Source organism: Amphiprion ocellaris, chromosome 9 (assembly GCF_022539595.1).
Source record: "Amphiprion ocellaris isolate individual 3 ecotype Okinawa chromosome 9, ASM2253959v1, whole genome shotgun sequence".
NCBI lineage: Eukaryota > Metazoa > Chordata > Actinopteri > Pomacentridae > Amphiprion > Amphiprion ocellaris.
The window spans coordinates 23,694,057-23,722,044 of NC_072774.1; the positions used below are offsets into that span (position 1 = coordinate 23,694,057).

At 38.0% G+C, this 27,988-nt stretch overlaps 1 protein-coding gene across 1 annotated transcript in view; it reads left to right on the plus strand.

Moving 5' to 3' along the window:
- The first annotated feature begins 912 nt into the window (after positions 1-912).
- The window catches only part of mtbp (MDM2 binding protein), a 42,039-nt gene continuing 14,963 nt past the window's right edge, over positions 913-27,988 (plus strand). Inside the window, exons 1-14 of the mRNA XM_023287334.3 lie at positions 913-1,077; positions 1,424-1,507; positions 2,834-2,907; positions 3,551-3,690; positions 3,948-4,006; positions 4,799-4,943; positions 5,440-5,554; positions 11,851-11,967; positions 18,975-19,069; positions 20,267-20,333; positions 20,462-20,579; positions 21,300-21,479; positions 24,820-24,933; positions 27,725-27,880. Of these exons, the coding sequence (XP_023143102.2) occupies positions 1,011-1,077; positions 1,424-1,507; positions 2,834-2,907; positions 3,551-3,690; positions 3,948-4,006; positions 4,799-4,943; positions 5,440-5,554; positions 11,851-11,967; positions 18,975-19,069; positions 20,267-20,333; positions 20,462-20,579; positions 21,300-21,479; positions 24,820-24,933; positions 27,725-27,880 (1,531 nt within the window). The 5' untranslated portion in view covers positions 913-1,010. The remainder of the gene's footprint in view (positions 1,078-1,423; positions 1,508-2,833; positions 2,908-3,550; positions 3,691-3,947; positions 4,007-4,798; positions 4,944-5,439; positions 5,555-11,850; positions 11,968-18,974; positions 19,070-20,266; positions 20,334-20,461; positions 20,580-21,299; positions 21,480-24,819; positions 24,934-27,724; positions 27,881-27,988) is intronic.

Here is a 27,988-nt window from a genome sequence, read left to right on the forward strand (position 1 = left end):
TATATATATATATATATATATATATATATATATATTAAAAAAAAAATCTCAGTCCTGCACTTTTGAATGCACTGAAGTGGCTTCATTTTCTAAAAATCATGTCTCTGATTTGTTACTTGTCTTGTTGTTGTGAACATTTTTGCTGTTTTGGAACAGATTTTTTGTATTATAACAAACTAGTATTATGAGACAATATAATAGACATCAGCACAGACCTTTTTAAATAAGCTTGCATAGCCTGCAGGTAGATAAAGTAGAGCAGCATATATTCATGTACTGATACACTTAATAGAATGTCAGCAAACATGTAGAGTTATATATTGTATTTCATGAAATAAATAAAAAATGCAAATATGAAGTTTCTTGTAAGTTTCTAAGCAATGCAGTTAAGACCTTGCAGTATTATTGAGTTATTTTTCAGATTGTGGACGAAAACCTACAAAAATATATAAAATACTACTTTACTACACTATCGTAAATAATATGGCTTATGTAGAATAACCTAACGTAATAATAATTCCAGACACTACCGTATTATATGATGGAACTGACTACTTACTGACTAAAGAACTACTGATCATCTGTTGATAATTTATGGTTTGATTTATAGCTATGTAAGAAACCTAGAGATTGCCTGGACCGCTTGGACTGGAATAAAAGCTGCATTTTCTCAAAAGATTCAAAAACAATTTCAAGGGGTGGGCATGATTATAGATATGACATTTTTAATAATAAAATGAAAGAGTAATAATTAAAAACTAAAATTTTTAAAAATATATAACTATCAAAATTTGGCATGGGTATGAATAATTGTGGGCTCTGCTGTATGCTGTAGTTCAGTGTCTGTCCAGCAGGGGGCGGCGGCGCACTTTGGTATCTCTGAACTCCAGTTCCTAACTTTGTAGAGAAGAAGAAGAACTGGTGGGAAATTTGACAGAGCGGAGACTCGTAATCTCCGAAATATCTCCACAAATTCATAAAAACCGTGAATTCACGAATGTTTACCCGACATGGACCGATATGTGTTGGTTATTTCCTTTTGCCAAACTGATGAGGAGACGACGGACTGTTTGAAATGTGAGTTTTAATCGACATCCAAAACTTAGTTTGCTAAAGTCAACGCAGCTAAACCCAGTGTAGTTAGCTGTTAGTTTAGACAATGTGTAGCCTTAAAATAACTCGTTTTCTTGTAAACATTTCAGGTTGTTCTCATGTCAGACGTTTCTAAAGTAACACAAACAGTGTTTAGTTAAAGTGTTAACTGACAGGACTTTGGAGAATATGAGTTGTTAGCATCATGCACTGCTGTTTTCAGCATGGATGTTTAGCTTTCTCATGCTAACACTAAAAGTGCTGTTGATGTATATTTCAGTCCTAATTAAATCTGTTTTAAGAAGACTCACAGCTCAGTTGTTGTTTGCAGGTTTGGAGCCACTAAAGCAGATTTATGACAAACTTGTGGACATCTCAGCTCAGGAGTCAGTGAGAAACATCTCTGTGTTTCCAGGTACAGTAACTTATCACAGGAGGAGTCACAATTAAGTTTGTTGTTTTCGCAGAGTTATAATGAGCTTACATATGCATTATCAGTCTCTGTACCAAGGTGCAACCCTGATATACTGACAATATCTGCACAATATGAAAAGCAAAAATTAAGAATCATAAAAATTGTTTTACCAGGCTAAAGTGTGAAATATTTATTGTGATTCTTTCCTTGGAACCTAACATGTCCTCAACTTTTTGGCGCAAATAATGAGGTTTCCTGCACCAGTCTCCCGGTGTGTTATTGTACATTATGTTGAAAGGTTTTTATGATTCCGAGTTTGGTCTTAGCCCATGCTATTTGATGTTGAGCATGACATATGGTAAGAGATTAACTCACTAGAATCTTACCAATTTCTAAAATCAAGTTTTAGTCAAATCATTTCATTCCAAATTTTAGAGATTATACGATGTGACAGACGGAAAAACATAATTTTGCATCAGCACAACCTCTCTCGGCAAACATACCGGATAACATGTGGTATTCAAGCTCAATCTGCAGAGGTGAAGGATAAAAACAGGGTAGAAGGCCAAGAAAACTGTCAGTGTCTGATGAGAAGCTTTTTAGAGTTTGTTCTTTGAGAGGGTGAAAGTCTAGAAAAGAACTTTTTCAACATCTAGCAGTTTCATCTTGATGCCCAGTTTATCCCAAATTAACTCAGTAGAAGGACAGCAAAGACTGTAATGAAGGTCAATGGAAATGAGTCCTGTGGAGCAATGAATCAAAGTAGGAAGTGTTCTGAACCAGCTGTCAACAATATGTGAGAAGAGAGTTACAAGAAAGAGTGCCTATAACTCACTGACAGGGGTGGACTGAACTTCGGAGTCCACACCTGAATATTCTAGAAACTGTATGGGATCATCTGGACAAAGGAAAAATAACACACAAAGTCCAAAGAAGAACTGCTGATAGAAGATTTCTATAATTTACCAATAAGTTACTTAAGAAAACTATGAGGCAGTCAACCCAAGAGAGTTGAAGATGTGTTAAGAGCAAAAGAAGGTCAATCTAAATGCTGATCTAAGCCTGTAGAGGTCTTTTTGTTCTGAATTGTTTAATATTGTGTGCATATTCCTGTATTTTCTTGTTGGATCTTAACAAAGAGACTTAAAATACACAAGTGTGCTCATTACAAGCTGACTAAACCAGTAAACCTAATGGGGCCCAAGACTTTTGCAAAATACTGTATAACTAGGAATAATTGTGGACATCCTTTGTCAGTCTGGCTCCCACACAGATGCTGTTGTTATTCCAAACTTTACTAACCTGTTTCTCACTGTGTGTTTCCAGCTTGTTCTCTCAGCGGCAGCCCGGCAGCTCAGAGGTGGTACTTTGCTGTTCAGGCTTGTCTTGGAGTAACACAGGTGAGAAGATTCAACACAGCTTTGACATGAATATGGTGTTTGTGCTTACAGCCTTATTACATGTGTGATGCCACAGGTGACTATAGATAAGAAAAGTCTTCCCAGATCTGAAAATGATTTTTAAGTTTTGAATAAAATACTAATTAACTATGCAGTTGTCTAGTTGTGGTTTCTAGTGAAATAGAACACACTTCCTCAGCTTTACACAAATAAAATGATATATATAAGCCAGTGTTGTTGTTGCCTTTGTGTTTTCAGTCATTCTGATAATACACCACTGCAAATCTGCTTGTTCATCTTTGTCCTTGAACAGTGATGAGTCAAGTGTCAATGTTTTTTTCCTCAAAGCTACCAAAGTCATGATGTACTGCAAACTGCCTGCAAAATGACAAGACACACACCTTCACAGAAAGCTTCCAACACGCTATAAACACTGTTCCTCATCCATCACATCTGTATATCAATGAGGTGTTTAATCCACTTTGACTCTCATGTTCACCCTTTTTAACTGACTTGGGCTAATAGATGCAGCATCTAATAAACAAATGTACAAGGATTTGACAATTGAAACTATTTATACATGTATAAAGAAGAACAAGCTTAAATTCTGTTTTTACACCTAAATGCATGTGGTGTTTTGTAGTTTTGCAGCTCAGACTGGGAAGAGCTGGGACCAGGACATCAGAGAAGTGACAGTGAGGAGGAGAAACCTTCTGCTGTGGAGGAATGTCTCAGTAATCTGGAGGCATCGGACCAAAAGGTCGATCAGGCTGCTCTGATAGAGTAAGTGACTGATGATGTTTCTCCACCTGATGCCAAGATCAACCTCTAATTACATCTTAAAACAGCAGATTTATGTTTAATCTAATATATTGTTATTGTAGCTGAATCAGGAGGTTGATATTTGTGATAATTTTGCTAATGCATGTTTTTGACAGTCAAAAAGATACCATGAAGAACGTATCATTCATGCGTCCCAAACAACCAAAGTCTAAATGTGCCAGTTCAAATGACTTCCTGTGAATATCTTCATTGAACAGGCTGTTGGAGGAGGCTGCAGAAGGTCTACATCTGCTGTCAGACAAGCTGCCACCTCCAGGTACATCTCATTAATCCATAGCTGGCACTTCTTTACATTCAGTAGCTTCGTGTTATCATTGTATTGCTGGTGTTAACTGTGGGCTCATCAGGGCTGTTACAAAACTCATTTCAGTTTATTTGAATTACATGACTTTTATCTCTTTTGTGCTGAATCCTAAATGCTGCCAAACACTACTTCTGATAGAATTCCTGTTTTTATGCTCATCTGTATAGCACAGCTCGTCTGTTGCTTCCATTTTAACAAGCAGAGCAGCGATTGTCCAGTTTACTGGTAGAGAAATGTTTAGAGCACAGAGCAGTCTCTCAAGAGAGAATTTTGTCTTAGCAGTAAGCTGCCAATAAGAAGGATATTAAAACTTCTCCACTGTGTTGTAAGAGCCTGATTTCAAGCAATTAGTTTCTGAAAATCCCCCTGCTGTGTAGAAAAAGTTTCTGTACTTCTGTGCTGCATAAATATGCACTCACCACTGAGAAAATGCTCCAACTTCTTTTTGAACAAGTCTCCCACCTGAAGTGATGTTTCACTTTGTTTAAAGAACTTTTCTTGGCTCACCACCTCCACAGGGAGCAGTTACTCTACAACATTAGGTGGCCTGAGGAGCTGGTGCCACCACTGACTGAAAGTTTGAGTTGAAAACAAGCGATTCTACCGACTTGTTAAAAAGGTGGTGTTGATGTGTTGACCAGCTGACTCCTCTTGAAATCCTACAGAGATGAATGTGGGGAAAAAAGCTGGAGGGGGAGGACCGAAACTCTAATTAAGTCCTCTTTGGTTTGTTCCCTCCCTCAGGTAAAGCCTTGTTGGACGTTCTGGTGCTGGGCTCTGCTGAACAGCCTCCTCCTGTTAAAGACCTGCTGCCTCTGCTGGGAGCCTTAAAACACATGTCCTGCTGGCACGCTGCTAACATCACCATAGTCACACAGCACACTGCCAGGTGTCATGAAAAATACACGTGTTATTACGATTTTAATGATCTTTAATATACTACGGACTAAGTTATTTAATTAATAGTATATTAGTTTGTTCAGTGGAGATAGTCAAAGTATTTATATGAAGAGCACACATACATTCAAGTTTTACGTACTTTTATTTACATTTGTTTTGAACAGTGTTTTGTTTATCCTAAAAAAATAGTGCAGTTTTGTGTGAATTGTCAGTTTTCATTGAAATGCTTCCAGTTTCCCACTAGGGGGAGTTAGATGAATAAATATGAGCCTGCGTCCACTTGAAGTAATGGATGAGAACTCTGAGTAACATTTATACAGAAGCAGGCTTAATGACAAAATAACAACAGAACACAATCCCTCAGGTTTTTATTGCTGCTGTACTGTATTTTTTTGTGGCTAAACTGAAGATTCATGGCATGAATCAGAGCTCAGGGAATAAAGTCACCTCAGGTCACTGAAACATCCTTGTTTTTCTTCTTTCAGATGGCAGAAAGTAGCTTCCTCCCTGAGCGCTGGTGTGGTCGAACCTGACGGCCTTGACAGCTGCATCGACCGCAGGGAGATGTGGAGGGGAGGCCTGGTCATCAGAGAGAGGAAGGTAAGGGTTCGGTCTGAATATCTTTGCAGTGGGGCTGCAACAAATAATTCATCAGTTGTTTACTATGAAACTAATTGTCAGCTGTTTTGATAATTAATCATGTTGAGTAAATGCTTTGAGAAAATGAAGTCTAGTAATATAATAATAATTCTCTAATACAGCTTCTATAATTTGCATATTTTCTTTTTTTTCCTCTTCTATGATAGTATAATTGAATATATTTTGGTTTCAGGCAAAACAACACATTGGAAAATGTCACTGTTTGACATTTTCCGAATTTCTTGTCAATTTATAGACCAAACAACTAATGGACTAATTGAGTCCAATAAAATAATCACCAGGTTAATTGACAGTGAAAATAATCATTAATTTCAGTCCTGCTCCCAGACAAGTCGCTTGCTGTTTCGCACTCAGATGTACACATGAAAGTGACAGAATGGATTGTGCCAGAAAAAACGGCTCTAAAGAGAGACATTCACACTCTGGGAATGACCGAGTAAGTGTCGGATTGTCACTTCCAGAAATGTATTATTAATGAAATTGTGCACTGCATTCCTCTAATCCAGAGGAGAAAGGTGCAGAGATGAAGCGTTCCTAAAGCTATTTGACTGTTTGACGAATAGGGCTTCATCTGAGTGCTAAACAAGAAATGTTCTGCGGGAGAACAAGGCTGATTTTCAGGCTCGATTGTTTTCTCAATTAGTTGTTTGATCCATCAAATACCAGAAAATGGTCAGGTTTTCCTAAAGCTCAAGATGACATCATGGAGGAGCAAAAAAAACAGAACATAGTCAAATTTAAGAAGCTGCAATTAGAGAATTTTGACATTTTTTTCTCCAACTGATTAATTGATTAGCAAAATATTGAAGTTGACAATTAATTAATCGATTATTTATTGCAGCTCCATTGATAAAACATACCAGCAGGAAATGGCGGAGTGTGGAAGCAACGTTCAGGAAATGGTTGTTTTTGCATAATTTATTTCACATTTTTCTTCTGTGCTTAGTGTAGAAAGATGAAGACGGATACAAACAAGAAACTTTACCTAAACTCTCAGCCTCGTGTACAGTAAACATGACCTGCCCAGCAGTGTTAGTTTCTGCTGCAAAAAACTATGTAATTGGTACAGATGCAGCAGAGTTGGTCTTCTGACATACACAGACTGTGGGGGTCCCGAAGGTTCCAGCTTATTAGGGAGAAGAAGAATAAGGATTTTAAGATGGTTGTGTGGACAGACTGTGCAGCCTCCAGTAGAATGATAGCAGCAGTTTTTCAGCTCCACCAATATTAAGACATTTAGAGAAGTGGGTATGTGGGAGCTGGTTTTCCTGCCAAGGAGAAGACAGCAGACATTTATCCAAAAGTCTTTGTGCAACAGTGAAGGAAACAGCCATGTTTGGTAAAGCTGTGGAGAGAAACAGCTGATTTAGTGTTATCAGCTTTGAGACCAGTACTGTAGAGGGCATGAGAAAGATTGCTGTGTCCTTTTGAACTTACCAGCTTGCTTGCCCAGAGCTTTTTATTATGAGCAGTGTTTTCTGTAGGCTGCAGGACATAGCTAGTGTTTCCTTAAGAAGCCTCTCTGGCTAATCATGGTTTGGAGACTGGATTCATGCCTCAGCGTTTGTTCTCTGATCCTTTTCATATGAAATTACTCATGCAGTGCACACAAGGCCACAGGGTACATTTTTTTAAAACGTATTTCCTTTTAATTTGAGTGAATCTTTGACTCACTTTGGAATAAGTTCTCCTCTGCTGCTGAATGAATCTGGAAGAATCACTGCAGGTCATTGAGGGGTTATGGGAATGTCTCCGTCCTGCTGGCATCTCCTTGGCAGAGCTGACCCAGCATCACTCCCTATGAAGTTGGCTGCCATCGATTATTGGGCCTCAGTTATGCCTCCAGTTTCAGTCTGTACTTACTGACATGCAGGTACAGCACTGATCTGTACTTAATTATAAAGTCCATGTCAAGTAAATTCAAAGATTTGTTCCTAAACACGTTTTACATTTTAGAATATAATTGCTGAAGACATGAAAAGATTGTAAAAAAAATAACCACAACATATTTCGCAGGAGTGAGTGTTTTACCTTCACTGTGGGTGCACAAAAATACAAAAGCTGCTGGTTCAGGATTTAGCACTAACTAGAAGGATGGAGAAGAAATTTTAAAAAGATTTTACAATGCAAATTCAGTTCAAGGCTAATCTGACATTTGGATACATTTACCAGATGTCACTGACAAAAACAGAGGAAAACTAGACTTTGTTACACCGTCATGCCAACGAATGCATTTAAAATAGGCTCAAATCTGACCTCTGGGTCGACACGTGCAGTCCTTCAAAGTTAAAGCACTTCTTCCTTCACATATTAAACAAGATACTACTGAGAAATGTATGAAATGTGTTCTTACTGCCATGAAATATCACATTTTTATGAATGTAATTTTGGAATTATAATTCTGCCATGTTATTACTGAAAGGCTTGCATTTCTTTATTAATACTACACAGTATAACTACATGTTTTGAGTGGAGCATGCATTGTGAGACTGGACAGTAATTGTGGGATTAAGAAAACAGAACCACACAGGGTTCTAAAATGTGGCGCTGGGTCGTGGCGTTAAGCTCTTTTTCATCATTTTTGTCTTCAGGGTGTTTTAACTGGCCTACAACCGCTGCTTGGTGACACATCGGAATCATACTTTACATGACTCCTCCCTTAACTCAGTAACAATATAAAAAACTGGAACACACATCAGTAGCTCTCTAAGTTTCTACAGCCAACAGTTTGATAGCTCAAATTCTTGAGAACGATAACATGAGGATGATGAGGATTGAGTCTGTGAAGAGACAACACAATGCAGACACACCAACGACTTGTTTGACATGTTGTCACGTAGTTCTGAGTTCTGAATCTGAGTAAACTTCCACTAAAAGTAAAACCCAGCAGTCTCCATCAGGTTGCATGACATCGGAGTTGTGAAAACATGGGAGTATTTGCAGATAGTCTTTTCCTCCCACTGCCAGAAGCAATGGATTCATAATAGAAGTCTGTTTTTCCTTATGAACATAACAGTGCCGACTGGACAAACTCATTGATCTTATGAGAGCAAATCAACCAGTCAGTCAAGGCCTATTTATTATAATAGATAACTTAATCCACAGCAGCACAATGATTAAATAATTTCATATCTGCAGTGCACATTTGTGGTTTCGCATCTAACCTGTTTGGTTAAAACAAATTCAGGCTAATACGCTTCAATTGGTCTGAAAGCTGAAAGAGAATGCTGCTTTTTTTTCTTTGTTTTTTTAAGCACACTTGGATATATATTTTTTTATTATTAGTTTATTTAAAAATGGACCATGTGCAATATTAAACATAAATGTTTCCGTAAAATTTGGCCCTTTAGTTAACAACACTGTTTCCTGTAGGTAGAACACATGTTTTTAATACTCCACACGGGTTTTAAGTGTAAAATTGTATTCAGATGAAAATAATGGGTTTAACAGATAGCACCTGTATGTGGGGCTGCAGTGGGTCAGGTAGACAGAGGGATGTGCACTAATTACAGGGATAGCAGCTCTACATGCTGACTGTTTTCAGGCAAGACACTAAAATAAAACTTCAATTAAGATTTTTTTTTTTAAAATTGCAATTTAGGTGCCGTCCATTTAATCCTTTTTTATTTTCTAACTTCATGGATGGGAAAGTCTGTCTGTGGCCAAAAATTGTAGATACTCGAGCCCACAAACTATGGTATTTGAGTTCAACTAAGAGAAACCTCAGTGCTATAGAGTAGACTGTATTGTCCTTCCATCTCTGTGCAGCAGTTTGGAGAGAGAGACACTTACCCAGTCCACAAAGCCAGGTCCATAAAGAAATGGTCTTACTGGTTTAGTGTAGAAGAACTCGACTGGTCTGCAAAGAACCCTGACATCAACCCCATCCAACCCAGTAATACAAATCCCTGCAGTCAGAATCCAGAATCTTGTGAGAAAACTATAAAACACACTGTTCTAACAGCAGATTAGTGCCCATTATGGAATTTGAGCTTCAAAGACCTCATATGAGTGCAATGTTCAAGTGTCCACATACCTATTTACATTCATTTACCTTAATTAGCTGCTTTACTCCAGGTAACAGCAGTTTGTTGGCAGAGTGAATATGCTGAGGTGAGATGACAGCATTTCTTTCCTCTGGAGATTACTTGATGCCCACTTGTCTTTATTTTTCATTATGTGGACAACTCTGGCAGGTGCAGTAGTTTTCCGTTTCTGGACAGAACTGGCCAATTTTGTGCTATTCTTTCATGGCTCTCTGGGGAGAATCAGCAATCTGTTTCACAGTGGCGTTTCCCTGCATGTTTCATACTGGTGGTGTTTTTTTTAATCTGGCAGAGACTTTCAATTGCCATTTTATAATGACTGTAAAAATGGATGCACAACTGAGGAATTGTGAAACTGCTGCAAAGTTCCATCTTAATGTGCAATGCTTGCTTTATAAAGAATGTCACATGAATATGTTTCATTTGCGACAGGCCAGAGTCTTGCATTTCTTTAATATTACCATTTATAGAACTAAGAAGGGCAAAGCATGTTTAACATTACTCAGAAAAAGTTTTAAGCCTTCAGGGGGTTTTGCTTTGTTTGATCCAGACCTTTTGAAATGTTTGACTGTCAGCAGTAAGAAAAACAGGAAACATGAACATGAAGTAGAGCCTGACCAGCAAATCTCCTAATATTAGCTCATCCTAGACACTCTGTTATCCATCCATGCATTAATTTTCTTCCGCTTGTTAAGATAAGATGAATTATTCAGAGTTGGGTCTTGGTGGCAGCAGGGTAAGCAGGAATTCCAACTGTCCCTCTCGTCAGCAACGTTTTCAAGTTCCTCCTGGGAGATCCCGAGGCGTTCCCAGGCCAGATAAGATATGTAATCCCCCCCTGAGTTAAGGATCTACTCAGGGTCTCCTCCCAACTGGTTAGGACCAGAAAATCTCCAAAGCAAGGTGCCCAGAAGGAATGCTAATCAAATACCCAAACCCCCTCAGCTGGGACCATCAACGCGAAGAAGCAGAGGCTCTGTTCCCTCTGGATGTCTGAGCTGCTCACCCAGTTTCTGATGCTCATCCTGGCTTCTTCACACTCGACTGCAAACCGGCCCAATGCGCCAACAGAAGCACGTCATCTGCAAAAAGTTAAGATGCGACTCTGAGGTTCCCAGTTTGGACGCCCTTCCTCTCCCCTGGCTGCTCCTTGAGATCCTGTGCATGAACAATACAAACCAGACCAGAGACAAGTGGCAACTTTGGCCGGAAATGAGTTTGACTTTGTACCGAGAACACAAACAGAAAGCTGACTTTGGCTGTACGAGGACTGGATGGTTTGTAGCAGCTACCTCTGTTCTCCTGCATAACCATCACAAGTCCTTCTCCAAGTCCACAAAACACGTGGACTTGATGGCAAATTCTTACGTCCCTTGTAGCAGCCACACAAGTGTACAGAGCTGAGCCACTGTTCTGTATGTTTGATGAGCATAAACAAATTAATGTGCACAATTGCCAAGGATGTGAGATCGTTTCTCTGTCCACCATAGAGTGATGAGAACATAATTTTTCAGCTGTAAAATGTCCCACTCAGCACTCATCTTGACCACAATTCAAATAAATTGCAACGATTCTTATCAAAAATATTTAATGTTGTCCAGATTATTATAAAAGGAAAATTTTGCTTGATTATCTGATTTTCTAATTTTGGTTTTAGCCTCAAATTTTGACTATGAAAGCTGTTGAATCATACCCCGCTGAATGTTTGTCAGAAGTTTTCTGCAGTCGTCTCTGCTCTCTGCTGAGACAAACATGCAGCTTCTCCTTCACTAAAATGACCTTTTCTGACTTGCAGCCTTCAGAAGTTACTGGGCTCCAGCAGTCAGTCAGTAGAAGCTTCACAGCTGGAGAGAGTTGGAACAAAGGAAAATGCTCAAGGAATAAAAGCTTGTCTGAGAACAACCAACACCACTTTATTTCTGCTGTGTACTGTGTGTCTAATGTGTGTGTGTTTGTGTATACCTTTAACTCAGCGGACTCGTGATAAGAACAAAAGACATCTATTTTAAGTTAATATGTGACAAATGACTCCAGATGCATGATGTGTTGTAACGTCAATATCAGTCTCAGTGAGGCTAAACACTTTCTCTGTTCTCTGAGCTCCAACATTTAACTTCTAACTGAAGTTGGACTGACTGAGAGAGTTTGTGATTAATTCATCATCTTCTCTCCTCTGTGTGTTTGTCTCAGTATGTGTCAGAGCTTCGCTTCGATGGCTTTTCTCTTCGCTCTCCGGTGCATCAGGTATCAGAGTCTGTTCTCCTGCAGACTCCCTTCACCACCACGGACCACCAGCTGCAGTCGGAGGTGAGTCCTTCACCATCTCCCAGAATCTCCATGTCACTGTACCTTTTGTTGAGTTTGCCTTCAGACCGGCTCCAGCTGAACTTATGGGAACAGTTCACACTGAATTGACAGTGTGGTTGTTGTCTCCAGTCTGTGATCAGACAGAATCACGATTTTGTTTCACTTTGTGCTTCCGAAAGTTGAATTATTCATAGTTTTGTCCTCTTTGACAAAGATTTGTCCTCCAGCTGCCTCACAGGAGCGAGCAGAGTCTACTGCCAGAGAGCTGCAGGGTTTGTCAGCGAGGACATCTTGTTTTGAAAACTAATGTGTTGGAGAGTTGTTCATTTCTATGGCTTATAAAAACAGCTATGATTAAGGCCTGTGTTTTGTCCTGGGAAGGTTCTGATTGACAGGATGAATAGATAATGACAGAATTTTTGTTTAGGTTGCAGCTGTTCTTTTATCCCCACTTACTTCCATCTTACAGCAGTAGTCTAATAGAATGAGCTCCATACAGAGAGTTTCTTTGGCTGGAAGGAGATGAGTTCAGAAGGGTCACTTCCTGGTTGGCCTTTATTCACACTGTGGAGGATGTGACAGAAGGACCATCAGTCAGATAAATCAGGTGTATTTTGTCTGCCAAATGAGTGCCGACCTCCCGTACGTCTCTCGACCTTGCAGCAAGAAAACGACATTAGAATATAGATTTATTATCTCATGAGGGTAGACCAAGAGATTCACTGCGGGGAATGTGTCACTGCTCTTTTATCAGCTTTTCATCTTTTGACAGATTTTGCATTCCATATTTTATTTAGCAGATTTTAGTGGAGTTATTTGTTTCCACGTGCTCATACTGAAAAGCTACAGTGAGATTGTAGATAGCTGTTATGACGAACACGTAAGTGGTAAAATATAGATGTATCTCAAATTAAGATTGTGGATAGGAGTAATGACGTTGTGGCTGTCTGAAATGTTCTTTCTGATTAGGAAGAATTGTCTGATGTCTGCAGTACATACCTACTGTTGCTTTTAATTGTTATTTGTGTTTGTCATACAGTCTGAGTCATTTCATTTCCAATTACAGAGCCAGGTCTCTGTACATGTGCTAGGTTTTCTTCAGCTAGCAGGCCACGAGGAGATATTCACTGCATTTGACAAAAAAGTCCATTAAATTAGAAATGCTGACTTTACCCTTTCAGCTTCAGACATAAATATTGTGACGTATAGTTACTGCAGTTGTTAGTTAGATAACAATGAGGATGTTGTTTCTCTTCTTTCTAAATTGCTGAGTTGTCCCCTACTTTTTACTTTGCCTCTGCAACAAATCAACAACTCAGAATGAATTGTATTGATAATAAGAACTTATCTATAAAAGCAGAATTAATTGAACCTTCCTAACTGTTATTGCAGTTATAATCTGAGTGTGTTTTTCTTTTCTTTGGAGAATATCTGGTAGTCGTGTGTAGTTTAAAGATGCATGTTTGCAGAGAGCCACAAGGCCTTTTATAACTGTTATTGCATTACATAGTATAGTCCAGTAATGAGTTTTCTTATGCAGATTAATATGCTCAACAATAAAACCACACAGGAGCTGCCTCCAGCAATTTATAGTCTGATATGGGCTATACATGCACCCTGGCAGCCTTTATTAACAATAATTGGATTAGCAATAAAGGCAGTTAAAAGGAGGTGTGATATACACACTAAGGAAATAAAAGAAGCATTAGCTCTTTCTGCAAGACAAATAACACAGAGTGGCTTTTTTATATTGCATATTATGTGTTGTGTGTTTGTCCTAACCATCTTCTGCTGCTTGTGGTTGGCAACAGATAGTATGTTTTTGTGCTGTTGTGTGCTCATTATTCAGTTCACACTACACAGTTTCACACTTTAGGTGTGTTTGTGTTTGCTACTCATTTATGCGTCCACAGAGAGCTAGACGGGGAGACTGTGTGTGATATCATCAGATCGCTGTACAGAGAAACAGATGGCGATGATTGTTTTGGCAGAAAATGTTAAAAACAACTCAGGGGACAACAAAACTATCACATCTCTACACTGCTGGGATAAATGACAGTATAATGACTTGTACTCAGACACAAACACACAATCTGAAGTGTGCTCAGACAACAACTATTAGGACTCCTCACTGTCAGGACTGACTGACAGGATAATTACTTAGTCCCAGAATTATTCATACCCACGACAGGTTTAGATTGAAGTTTTGTTTGACCGTTGGGCTTCTTCTGGCTGGAAATGACATAAACAAGTGACAAAAGAAGATAAGAAGCTGTGTTAAACATGTACTGCTGTTGATGTTTTAGATAAAATGACATGTTCAGAATGAGTCATCTCAGTAATCAATGTCAAAGCCTTTATTTGATGATGCAGTAATCAGATGGTTCCTATAATTACTAACAAGATTTCTGCATGTCTCCTCTGGGATTTTGTTCCACTTGAGATCTTTGAGGTTTGAATCCTTCCACTTTGTCACTGTGGTCGTCAGTTTCCTCCACAGATTCTTGATTAGATTCAGGTCCGACCATTTCTTTGATGCATGTTTCAGATCATTGTCTTGTTGGAAAGTCCACTGCTGCCCAAGTCCAAGTTTTTCTGCAGACTGCTTGATATTTTCTTCGACACTCTGAATGCCGTCCTCTTTTCTCATGATGCATTTCTTTTTCTTGACCCTGCGGATGGTATTCTCGAGGATGAATGCTTCTTCTCTCTTTGACCACGTCCTTGTGACCAAACAACTCAGAAAGGTGAGCATCCTGCACCTATCTTTGAGAAATAGATTCGTGCTTGGAGATCAGCCTTGTTCGGTGTCTGCTGGAGCGTAAAAGAATTGCTCAGACTGAATAGTGTCGGTGCTGATGTCTGCATCAGCCCCGACCCTTGCAATGGCACTAAAATGCTTTCCATTGCAGGAGTCACTTTTATTTCCTGGCAGCCCTTTGAGATGGTTCCACAGTGTGGAACTCCTTGTTCTTTTTCATGATCGTTTGTGCTGTGGCCACTGACCCTTGAAAGCACTTGGATATAACTGTAGCCTTTAAATGTCTTTTGAGCAGCCACAATGTGTAGATTTCATCCTGATGGCAGCTCACTGACATCTTTTGTTTAAGCCATGACTTACATCAGCTGTTCTCAGTTTATAGTGAATTAGAATGCTCTGAAACTTTTAAAAATATGACCGAGACCATTGGAAAACAATTTCAGACATGGAATTGTTACCACCTACGTTTAGAAAAGTATAAATAGTTTAAATTTCTCATTAGTATCTCCAACACAATATCTTAACTTTAATCACAAGTTTGGCATAAATTTGGTTTGAATAATTTAGAGCTGTACATAAACTTGTTGTTAAACTTGTATCCTACGTGCAGATCAACAGCTTGGATTCATTATTGTTTGTCTGTGATGATTAAACGCAGTGACCCAAGGCAACAACAAACATCTTTAAAGCCCCCTTCAGTTATAAATGTGTTTTACTTTATGTTCCCTGACTTGAAGGTTTGGCATTTAATGTGCAAAAGGAAGTGTCCACGTCACTAATGCTGAGAATGGACTTGTCATTTTATTTCACCTGATGGTTTTGCATGAACAGGATAAAACCTTAGCTTAGTGGAGATGTCAGATAACAGAACACTGAGACAGTAACATCATTGCATAAGCAAACCATTTTCTAACTCTTTAAAAGACTCTACTGTCAGGAGGTCAAGTACGGTCTATTCATGATATGTGGGTGTTTATTCATTTGCCATTGATTTTGAACTTTAGTAAGCCAAACAGTTAGAGACATGGATTCTGCAGTGGTGGTTACAATAACAACAACATTTAAAGAGAGATGTGAGGTATGGGAAGAAAATATTGCTTAGCTAAGTGCAATGTTATAATTCCCACAGACTACACTGTCATTATTGGTGCTTTCTTCTCAAAATCAACATAATTATGCTTCTATTTGACAAATTTCAAAGTATATTTGTTGAACCCACTGGCTCCTGTCAATGAAGCCTTTAATTATATTATATTATTGTATTAAAAAAAAATTCACTGAGACAGATCCATCTGCCCTACAACATATTCAAATGGTGATATTTAATCTCTTTGTGTGTCCTTTTTAAAAGAGCCTCCACCCTGTTGGAAGAAATTAATGTGAAACTTTGAGGGTTTAAACAGTTTTCTGACCTTCAAACTTTGTAAACTCCTACATCTTTTATCCTGCAGTGAAAATGGTGGAAATGTCCTTGCAGTTAATATAAAACATTGTTTTAGTTGAGGGTCAACCGATGAGGTTTTTCAGAGCCGTTATCAATGTCAGATATTAGTAAGAGGGATATTTGGAGCTCATATGTATTTGTGTTGAAAATAAAAGTCTTGACAAAATTACAATAACACAAACTCCAACAGAAGGCTTTGCTAAAGTGCCCCTTTTTATTTATTTACTTATTTTTAATCACGTTTTTACATTTGTTTTCTAAATTTTCAGTCAGACTCACTGTCTGACTGGCAAAGGTACTTTTATTTTTTGGAAACCCTAACGTCTCGGCAATAAATGTATTTTTGCAAGTAAGATGGAACGCTGGAGTCTGATTAAAACTTTTGGATATTCCTTTTGGTTAACATCACAACGATTTTTCAGTTAAAAGAACTTTTCAACATTTATCATTTGCCTTTTGCTTTCTGTTGATGAGGCCTATCCACAAGGGGAAATTCTAAAATCTCCCGATATCCTGTGCTATGTTTCTGAACTATCTTGTTGATAAAGCTACCTTTGCAAGTTAGACATTTGATACACTCATATTGTCTTTCACGCCTGCCTCATGTAATAGATGTATGACGAGTTCCTCTGGTTTAAATTACAGCAATTTTTCATTTAAAAGAGAATTTTTAAACATGTACTCTTCAATGCTGATAAAACTAATTAATGTTCCATCATCCACACCTTTTATAACTCATCATTAAAAATCTTGACATTGAAATCATCTCTTTGGAAGTGCTTTGATTTGCTTTCCACTAGTGGGATGTTCTAAATTCTCCAGAAGTCCTGTGCACTGTCCACCCATTGTCCTCGGCAAACCTCATGGATAATAATGGACTGTACCAACAGTCCGTTGATCTGTAACTTTAGTGATGTGACGTACATTTCTGTGTTAACTTGTTAAACAGGAATGAAACATTTCCTTTTGTTTTTAAAGACATTTTTATTGATTCCCAACCAAGTCTTTACCAGTCTATACACACAATAGCTAACTTAAAGAAGAGGTGATTACAGGGGTGATAACAGTGAATTTGGAGGGTTTGTGACAGAATACAGTGCAAGAAGTCAGTGACAGCACCAAATACTCAGATGCATAAGAATACCAGAGTAAGAATACCATAGTGAATTTTCTCAGGCTTCAGACAAGACATTTTGCTCTCTTTCAAAATGTGTGGGTGGGGTAGCTAGCTTCCATCTCAACTGAGCTGTTTGTCAAGAAAAAGTTGTAAAAGCTGCGTCATTACCTAGAGTTACATTTAAATACGTTTTTGCAAAGTGTGAGAGACGTTTTAAATAGGTTCACACCTCTACAATGTTTCTAAACCATCTCTTTGATGCACATGTGAAATCTAATGCAGTCCAATACAACTATGTCTTTAGTTCTACTTTTATGAAGCGTCTCCATTTTCAGTTTTTGTTAAGTTGTCAGAGAGGTGAAGATTCAACTTCATTATTGAGGTGCTGTTGTACTAGACTACATTATATTTATGGCGGAGCAGTTTGAGACTTCACATGTGTACCTGATGATATTTCTGCTTTAGTGAAAGTAGAGTGAATGTTGAACCTCCATAGTAACCTACTCTATTTAGAGAACTCTTGTACAATCTAACAGTGAGCCAATGAACAATAGAGCTAATCATCAGTTGGGTTTTTCTCAGTAAATATCAATACAATAACAATCAGAACAAAGTCACTTTTGCCATAATTACATTGTGAATCACCAGAGTTTAATCATACAAAAGCATTTCCACCACAGGAATATGCAATTTTACATAATTACAAATTAGTTTCAAGTGGTTCTAAGTAATAAGGACAATTAAATATTGGATGTCTTAATGATCTGTGTGCCGCTTGCTGCATTAGTCACAGTCTTCACTGGGTTGGACAGGGAAGTAATAAACATTCTGTAGAAACTGGAATTTTATACAGAGATCATTAAAATGTTCATGTTACTCTGAATTCTAAACAGGTCGATGATCAATAAATTATGAAACTGAAATTTCTCGCTTTCCTCTGTGTTCTTGTAATTTTCTGTATTAACAAATGACCTGTTTTTCATGTGACACATGATTTATATATTATTGATTGCTTGTAATAAAATGAGCTCATTAAATAAGTGGGACGACTGCAGACTGTTGGAATGTAGGTCTTTTTTAAAAATGTGAGCAACAGTGTGTTGATCAGTTGATTAGCTGGACTACACAAAGTCAGCCAACGTCACTGTTTAGTCATTAATTCATCACTTTTCAAGTCCTTTATTGGAAACCTGCCAAACATTTTGTTGAATTTGGGGTTTTGCTGCTCATTTTCTCTGTTTAATGTCATTGTCAATCTTTTGTTGTTCTGGGAAGAACAAGATATCGAGTCATTCTGACTTTGGCTCAAACAGTTAAATGAAAATTAAAGCAGATGAATTGTTAAGGGAAATAAGTGTTTCTTAGTCATCCTAGTAGATGTTGTCAATTAATTGTCCTTAATGACTTATTTCTGCTCAAACCCTCCTCTTCTTCTTTTTAAAACCTGGCCATGTGCATGTACAAAAAAGTTTTTATTGTGAAGATTTGGAACAAAGATCAGATTTTGTGTTCAGTTGCATAACATCTCACTTGAATCTCCAGATCCTGAAGCTGCTGCTTTAGAAACCATTGTGATTGTTTTTTAGTTTTTAAATGCTGCTCTCTGTGTGTTACCCTCGTTGTTTGTTTCCTTCCTTGGTTCATTTATTCTCCCCGTCTCCTCTCTGTGTGTTCTGTATTTGCAGGTCTTCCATTACTTCGCTCCGGTCCTGGACTTGGTTCAGCTGGTTAATCTGTCAGAGCTGCCCAGCTTCCTGATGTCCAGCACCCAGTTTGAACTGTATCCTCAGTGTGAAGTGTGTCTATTTGCGTGCATGTGTGGGAGAGTGTGAATACTTCAAAAGAGAACCAAAGGAACACAATTTCTAGTTCAAAGTGGTAAAAATACCAATGCAGCAAAGTAAAAATACTCCATGGCGGCTTAACGTCCTGCACAAAAAATCCTACTTGAGTACGAGTACATGAATACGAGGAGCAAAATGTAGTTAAATTATTCAAGTAGAAGTAGTGATTTGGTCCCTCTGAGTGATTTATTATTATTCGCAGGATAACTTTATTAGGTTTTGAAGCTTTATAGTAAGAGACATTGCATAAATCTGAGGGTTTGTCAGATGATCCAATGGGAGAAGAAAACACAAAGTTTTGATCCACAAATGTATTTTTAGTTGTACTTTTCTCAAATCTTGGGGAGATATTGGAGGCTTTGAGCATTTATTGAAATAAAACCGTTATCGCTCTTTATTTGGTAAAACTGTCTGAAATATGACCCCGATCACCCGAAGTTTTTTATAAAAAATTTCAAAAAGGCTGGAAATCGCTGGTTTAATCTATAACAATGTGTTTTTCTTAAAAGCTTGTTGTAATAAATCATCTCTAAAGTAAACAAAGCTGTCAAATTTTTCAAAAAAAATATGAAAGGGTAATATCATCCTCTGAAGTAAAAATAAAAATATCAGAAAATGGCATTGTTCCTGTATTTGTGCAGTGCAAGAGAAATGTACTTGTGTATTTAGATTACTGGTTATTGATACTGAGGCTCAACAGTTGATCGATTTCAAATTGAAAACAGCAATTTAAATAATAATATTAGCAAATCAAAAAGACTGTAAATTCTGGCTGTTTGTTATTCAATGTTTAAACTTCATATCAAAGGTTTTACAAATTCAGCCGCACTTTTGATGGTATCTAATGTAGAAATGCTTCATCACATTTTAAATCTATTATACAATGAAAGCTGAACCAAAGCCTTAAAAATGTTATCACAAATGAAACTGCAATCACAATATCTTGTCAGAAAAATCACAGATTTTCCCCAAACTGTTCAGCCCCATACAATACAAACAAACTGCACAAAAATAAAACAGCTGAGAGTGTAAATATATATTTTACTGTTAGAAATTGCAGCTTTTTTCCCCGGTTATGTCTGAAATCTCCCATCTCTTTGTTATTGCACGGTTCCTTCACTACTAACAAACAGAGGCCTGTCTGGGAAGTCGATGAAAGCTAAACTTCTGCTGGACCAGCTAAGGTCACTGCGTGGAAAGGTACCGGCTACTAAACTGTGCTCCGGAAAGTTGTAATTTCAAATTAAGTAAATATGTGATATGACTGCACTCAAGCTTGTTCAGGATTGATAGAAGATCAGATTAGTGTTTTGTGTTTGATCCTACAGGTGGGAGCTCTGTTCAGTCTGTCCTGTATCGTCACTCCCATCGCTCAGCCTGCAGCCGGTCAGCTCAGCTCTCAGCGCTGGAGAGAGTCTCTGTCCAGGAGACCAAAGTCTTTGCTGGGTAACTGTAATTTTCATGACCTCGTTTACTGGCAGCCACATACAAGAACCACATCATCTTCTGCAGATCAATCGGTAACCAAAACCGCACTGATGTAGATAGTAAAGTCTTGGACTGAGCTGATGTGGAAAAAACATGATCAAACAAGATGAAGCTGATAAAACCACAGCCTCGAGGAGATGTTGTTGATGCAGCAAAAAGACAGATTATATACAGCGTTTAGTTCATCAACTGTTTTTAGAGATTTCATGCGATACCATCTTGCTCCCAGTAAAATACTGTCATACCTCTTTTAGGTGCAATATCAACACATTCAGAGCTGTGAATTATGAATATTTTGTGCATTGAAAAACTCTATGCCATATCAATTTTTCTACATATTCAGGAATCTGTGCAATATGAATAAAGTCTAATACTTCTGTGATAGTAGTTCTACTCATGAAAAGATCTGTGCAATACAAAAATACAATTGATGTGCAATATTATTTCCACATCCAGAGGGACTTGGACATCTAAACTAGTATTTATCTAGATTTTCTGTTTATTTTTCTACTGATGTTCCTTAAATGTTTGCACCCTCTTCTTTGCTGCTGTAACACTTCAGATTCCTCAAATGTATGCATGAAATAATATACACTAGGATGAAACCTGCCCTGAAAGCAGCAGCTGTTAAAATGTTCTGTCATGTATTAACTTCAGTTGTGTCCTGTGTCCCTGCAGCGCCTGATGTGGAGGTGAAAGGTGAGAGTTGCGTCTACTTCTTGCTGGTCCAGGGCTCAGACGGTGTTGGTTCTGGAGCCTGCCGGGTCAGGATGCTGCACTCAGACAGTCAGATCAACGGAGCCGCTGCCATGGCAACTGTCTCTGGGCTGCTGAGAGAGAAGTCGCTGTCATCACCAGGTAATTTATGTGCTGCCATTTGTGTGTTTTTTTGTGTGAGCCACTGTCACTTTTAGTCGTCTCTTTAATTTGCAGCAACTTTGGCCTGATGAGCTCTTTGAGGGAGTAAAGATGATGACCATTTTTTTTCCTGAAGTTTTCAAAGCCTGACAGTGTTGGTTCCCCATCATATATAATGAAGATAACTTTGCCTGTGTCTATTTACATATCGACATGTTGACACCAAGTATGTCACTTCACTGTCATTATCTCCACATATGATATTAATAGATAGCCACACAATAACTGAAAGACAGAAAAACTGTTCCTTAACCTCTGCTGCTGCTGCAGACGTCATCCATCTAAACATCCTCGATCTTCGGATAGATTTGAACTTGCTCTTTTGTTGATTCGGCCTCCGTGCTGTGTAGTGAAGTGAGCCTCTAAAATTTCCACCAAAATGCTCTGACCTTTTATCTGCAATTGTCAATGCTGCCTGTGTATGTCTAGAGCAGGAAAGAGGCTGAAAAATACAAATATATATATATATATATATATATATATATATATATATATATATATATATATATATATACACACTACTGTTCAAAAGTTTGGGGTTACTTAGAAATGTCCTTATTTTTGAAAGAAAAGCATTTTTTTTCAATGAAGATAACATTAAATTAATATGAAATACAGTCTAGACATTCCATTTTTAATGGAATATCTACATAGGTGTACAGAGGAACATTTCCATCAACCATCGCTTCTGTGTTCTAGTGGTACATTGTGTTAGCTAATGGTGATGAAAGGTAAATTAATGATTAGAGAACCCTTGTGCAATTCTGTTAGCACATTAATGAATGTGTGAATTTTAATGGAAAACATGAAATTGTCTGGGTGATCCCAAACTTTTGACGTGGGATACCAGTTGGTACAGGTTAAATATTATCAAGGGATCTCTGTGAAATGTTTTAGGTAATTTATGGTAGAATTTTTCTGGTGTAATGGAAGTATCATAACAATACCAAAGTAAATTGTGTTTTAAAGGATAAAATCTTTTTGCAGTAACAACATCAATCAACTCAAATTAGGGAAGAAGGAAACGCTGGAAACTACTCAAACTAATATAAACTAAAGGAGAACTTGTAACTAGAAGTTTAAAACCACACCTACATGTCCTTAAATAACTGCAAAAGAACTCAAAATTAACCCCTGCGAAGCACTTACTAACCAAACAAAAACTACAGGCAGGAGCAGCACTACCAGACCTGCCGTTTTTGCATTTATTTAACCAAATGTGTGCTTGTGACTAAGAGTAGGTTTCAAGTGCTGCACTAATCCAGTGTAGAGGCTTGCACATGCTAATTTACATACATAACTAGGACAAAGTTAATCACACAAAGTGGGCCCTCACATACCAACATGGCATGTGTGTCTCCAGTAAAACCCTGGGGAGGTGAACCACACAGTTTGCAAACCTCCTCTGTCATCAGATCTGTAATCAAATTTAAAGAGCGCTCCAGTATTTTATCAATATTTGTAGTTTTGGGAACATCTAGCAGTCATTTGTTATCTGCCACACTGCAAAGAAAAGCCCTTGAAATGCCCTGTTCTCTTAAAACAGCTCTTCCTCAGTCTGATTGGAGTAGAATTTTTTCTGGTTTCATTGTTTATCCACTTGTCTGCTTTAAAAAAAAAAACTCTCCAACACTGCCGACTGGTCTTTATTAAAAATCTTTTTCTGCCTCGTTTTCTTTGCTGGATAGTTGTGGTTCTTCTACTCATGTTTTCCTTGTCTTTAAAATATGAAAAAAAGCATGGAAGGATATTGATGATAGACTATGAGAGAGAAGGGAGGAGAAGAGGTCATGAGGAATATATTGAACAAATGCATCGATCAGTTATTGGTTGGACTTCCTAGTTATAGGTCAATAGATTGGCATCTTTTTTTGTTTGTTTTGTTCTTTAAACTAAAAGCTGCTTTTCTGATTAAAGTCCTTCATTGTTCTTGTGCTTTATATAAGATTCAGGAGACCCACTGTGATGTTTCCTACTGAGAGTTGCTGTTGTTAACATTTTATGTAACCTTCAGGAGACAGATTTTTTTTTTCTTTACCTCAGATACTTTTAAATGCAGAGTGAGACTATAAAAGGTGCCCTAACTGCTTCAATGACACGGCAGAGTTTTCAATAAAATATAAACACCTGAGGCTTTTTGCACCTGAGAAAAATCATCAAATCTGGAGTACATCTTTGTATATTATACTAAGAAAATGCTTCAGGGTGAGTTTAAAGCCCTAATGCCTGTCAAGGGTTTGCAAATTTTATTAGTCAACCATATGATTTTACTGCAGTATACTGGAGCACTGACTGGAACTTGTTCATCTTTTTGTTAGCTAATATAGTGGTTCCAAACTTTTTAAACGTACGTCTTAAAATGAAAAGTTGTCTATTTAGAACCCTTTGTGATGTGTTATATATGCATAAAGGGAAGAAAAACATTATTGTATGTCTCAGAAGTATGGTTTGTATACTTTTGTATGTTATAAATTATAGAACATTTGTACTAATCTATTAAAACAATTTTTAGATATGAAGTTAAGATAATGTTTACACATACCCGTGCCAAATTTAGTTTTTGAATTAATTTGAATGAATTGACAACAGACATGTCAGACATGATAATAATCAACATCTGCTAGTACTGTGGTCACATGAGACAGAGGAGTTGTTTGGACAGAGATTATAATTGGGTTCTGTAAGAAAACATTAGTCTGCAGAAAAACTTGACCTTGGGCAGCACTGGAGCTTCCAAGTGGCCAAGAAATGGTTAAATGTGGTCAAAAACATCGCAGAGGAGGCCCACAGAAAGCTGTTCAGCAACTACAAGAACCGTTTAAAGGCTGTGATGCCAAAAAAAACCCACTGAAATAGTATTTTCAAAAAATGTGACAAAATATAGAAATATTTTAAATTTATCATTAACATCCCACAATTCTAAACTCACAATGTCTTTGTCTTTTGTCACTCTTTTATGTCATTTCTAACCAAAGGCAACCTTGTCAAATATAAATGACCTTAAAGTTTGTCATGTGTGAATAATGTGGGACTAGACTGTAAATATTGCAAGCTTTGACTCAAGTGTTCATTAAATCCTCTCTGCCTGTTGAATCACATCATCTTTCAAGCCTCTCAGTGCAGATTTTTGACAAACATTTTGAGTAAATTGACCTTTTTATGTAAAATCTCTGGAGTGCCCCTTGAACTCCTGATACCATTAGAGAAATATCAGTATGTTCTGGGAGCTTCATCTAATCCTGTATCTTCTTTCATTCACTACTTATCTGTGTTTGATCAGGAGTAGCTGGAGGCAGCATCCTCCATCCTCTGCCGTGTCTCCAAGGAAACCGGATGCTGCAGAGGGAGAGGAACATGGCCAAGGTTCAGACTCTGGTACTCAAAGAATATCTCAGTAAGTACTACATCTGAAGAACTGCAACACGCTGTGGTTTTCAGGGAAAGAAACAACAGAGCATTGTGTAGACACTGAAGCAAAAGATTGGAGGCTGTTTTTCATCACCACTTTGTGCATTTATTAATTGCCTGCTTGCTAATAAAAATAACCCAGATTAGGCCTCAGCTGCTCACTTAAACATGTCGATCAAAACTTTTAAAGCCCCTCAGCAGGATGAAGAGAGGCCCTCTCACAGAGACAAGGTGGTATGGGAGCTTCATGGGAATTTTTCTCATATTAGACGGAAATCTCCTATTTTTTTTTTTACATAGCTAATAATTGTGGTGTATCTTAACAGCAGGAACTTTGTTTGCTGATTAAAAAGCACAAGAATTGCAGTTTTTCAGGATGATGTTTTGGCCTTTAGTTACCAACTCTTTCCTAACCTTTAAGCTTAATTAAAAAGTGCATCACATCCTTCTTTAACTGATCCCTTAGTTTTCGTCTCATCCAGATTGACACAACCTGTTCTAACATTAAATCTGAGTCGTAGAATTTATTGAGAATGGAAAGTTTTGTCCATTTATCATTCAGTACATTTACCAAGAAAAAACTAGCAACTAGTTTTATAAAATGTCTTAGTTTATCACCAAACATTTGCAGTTACTGAAATACGAACATTTAGTTCTTCTCTTTGTCTTGTGTGTAAATATAGTAAGACTGTCGTGAAGAATGAGAGATACTGTAAAACAAATTAAATACATCTTGTTGGGCTCTGGCTGATTGCAGTTTGCTAATGAACCAACAGTGAAAACAAGCAGTAGCTGCAGCTCTAGCATTTACATCTCCAAGTAATAATGTAGTAATTAAAATCTTTTCTTGAAAGCAGCAAAAGTAGGACCATCTGTGTGCTTTAGTTACTGACTGCACATGTTTGCTTCATTCAGTTACCTGCAGCTACAGAAAAATAGTGTCTAATTTAACAGGAGCCCTCAGTGTTGGCTGATAATATAATGTAATGGAGCTAAGAGACATATCAGCTGTGGAGTCCAGTCAGAGCCTCCTGAACTGTTGTCAGCCTCAAGTTTCAGCTCTCTGCAGCCCATTATTTTACAGACACACATAATGTCCCCTTGGCAGCTGCAGATAGTGAAACAGCGGCAGAGTGGAGCCAGATTAAAGGAAGTGCAGTAAAATTCTTCAGATTTGAGGGAAAGCAATGGGGTTATTCTTTGAAAAGGCCATGAGCAGAATATAGAGTCCTGACAGACCACAGGCCTTAACGAAATTCAGCACAATTTATTCTGATTTGGCATTAAATTGGGAGAAAAGCATATGTGTGTAAAGTTAGAGGCACAGTTGAAAGTTTTTCTGATTATTGGGGAGTGTTTGCACAATCACTGTTCTGACTTTTAGTCTTACGGACTGTAATCAATCTATGTCTCTGCATTCGTGTGATAAGTATGCAAGTGGATGCATGTGAGTGCCCAGGACTACATTTATCATTCTCTGCTCTGTTTCACTGCATCTCTGAAGGCCAATTCATGGTTTCTGCCCGACTATTGTGGACTTTGAAAGTGGACAACAGTCAAACATGCATTTCTATTCATATCACAATGTACATATTCATATTAATAGGTATGCAGAAGGTCACATTGCCTCTAATATTAGAGAAAAAGACTCAGAGGTCCTGTGAATGTTTCTGAAAGTCTGTCTGTACTAGTTAAAAATGGGACTGTAGCACCGTACCAGTATTTTTTGAGCAGCACAGTGGGTGGACATTACCACAGGATTTCTGGAGAACTTAAAACTTCCTGCTGTGTTTGGGCACCACCGATGGACAGCATGTACAAATCAAAGCACCTCCAAAGTCCTGCAGCGACTACTTCAATGACAAGTCTTTTAATGATGAATTATGAAGGTTTTAGTGACCAAGAACTTCACAACGCCTTTGTTTTAGCACCAACATTTGTTTTCCTGGCGCACATGCAGTCAGCGGACAGTCTGCAGCGTCACAGATTTTGGGCTGTACATGGATATTTCAGGAGGGTTCACAGACAAGCAAGATTTGACCACATGTACCTTGACAGAAACTTAGCAAACATGAACTGACCTTTAGTACAGACCTATTGTAGAATAAATAGAACCACATCTGCTGTTTAAAGTTTCCAATGGTCGTGCAAAAACCATAAACACAAAACTTCCAAAAGATCAGTTACTCCCATTTTAGAAATCTGTAGTATATTGCATCTCAGAAAATCTTAAGTTTAATAAACTTGGAATGGTTATCACTGTGTCCTCCCAGCTAGAAGGTTCTGGTTAGATTCTGGTTTTGGCCTTTATGTGCAGAGTTTCCAGGTTCTCCAGCATCCTCCCACAGTTCAAAAACATGCTGAGGTTAATCAGTGATTGTCTGTAGGTGTGAATGTGAGTGTCCTTGGTTGTCTGATGAATTGTTACCTGTTCAGGTGAACCCTCAGTCAGCTGGGATAGACTCCGCCCTCCAACACCCTACAGAGGATTAAGAGGTGTAGAGATTATGGATGGATGGACAACTTTGTTTTTGACTAAAATACGTTTATTCTATTAAGGAAGTTTTAATTTCATCAGACGTAGACGCTATAGAAATGGCCACACATAATTTCATCAGTCTAGTCTGTAAAAATTTATTTATTCAGAACTTAATTTTTAGAGGAAAATGAATCATCAAACTGCCTATTATGTAACAACACCAGCACTGTTTTATATTCTAACTTTGCCATGAAGTTGGAAACAAATGATGAAAACCATCCTGTCTTTGTGTGACCAGGACAGAAGGACGAAGCTTCACCCTCAACGTCGATACACGCCAATAACCTGAAGGCCATCTTGAATCTGGCCAGAGAACAGTATTTGAAGATGGTTGACTCCACTCTGCCCACTGCTGGCGCTTGTCTGACAGAGCGTCAGGCCTCCACAAACTCAGGTATGGACAAAGAAATGGAAATAAAGAAGCAGAGAATACTGTTGCTACAGCTGAACTAGATTCATACAAAGTGGAAAATGGGTTTTTGTAATTTACATCCTTGTGTGA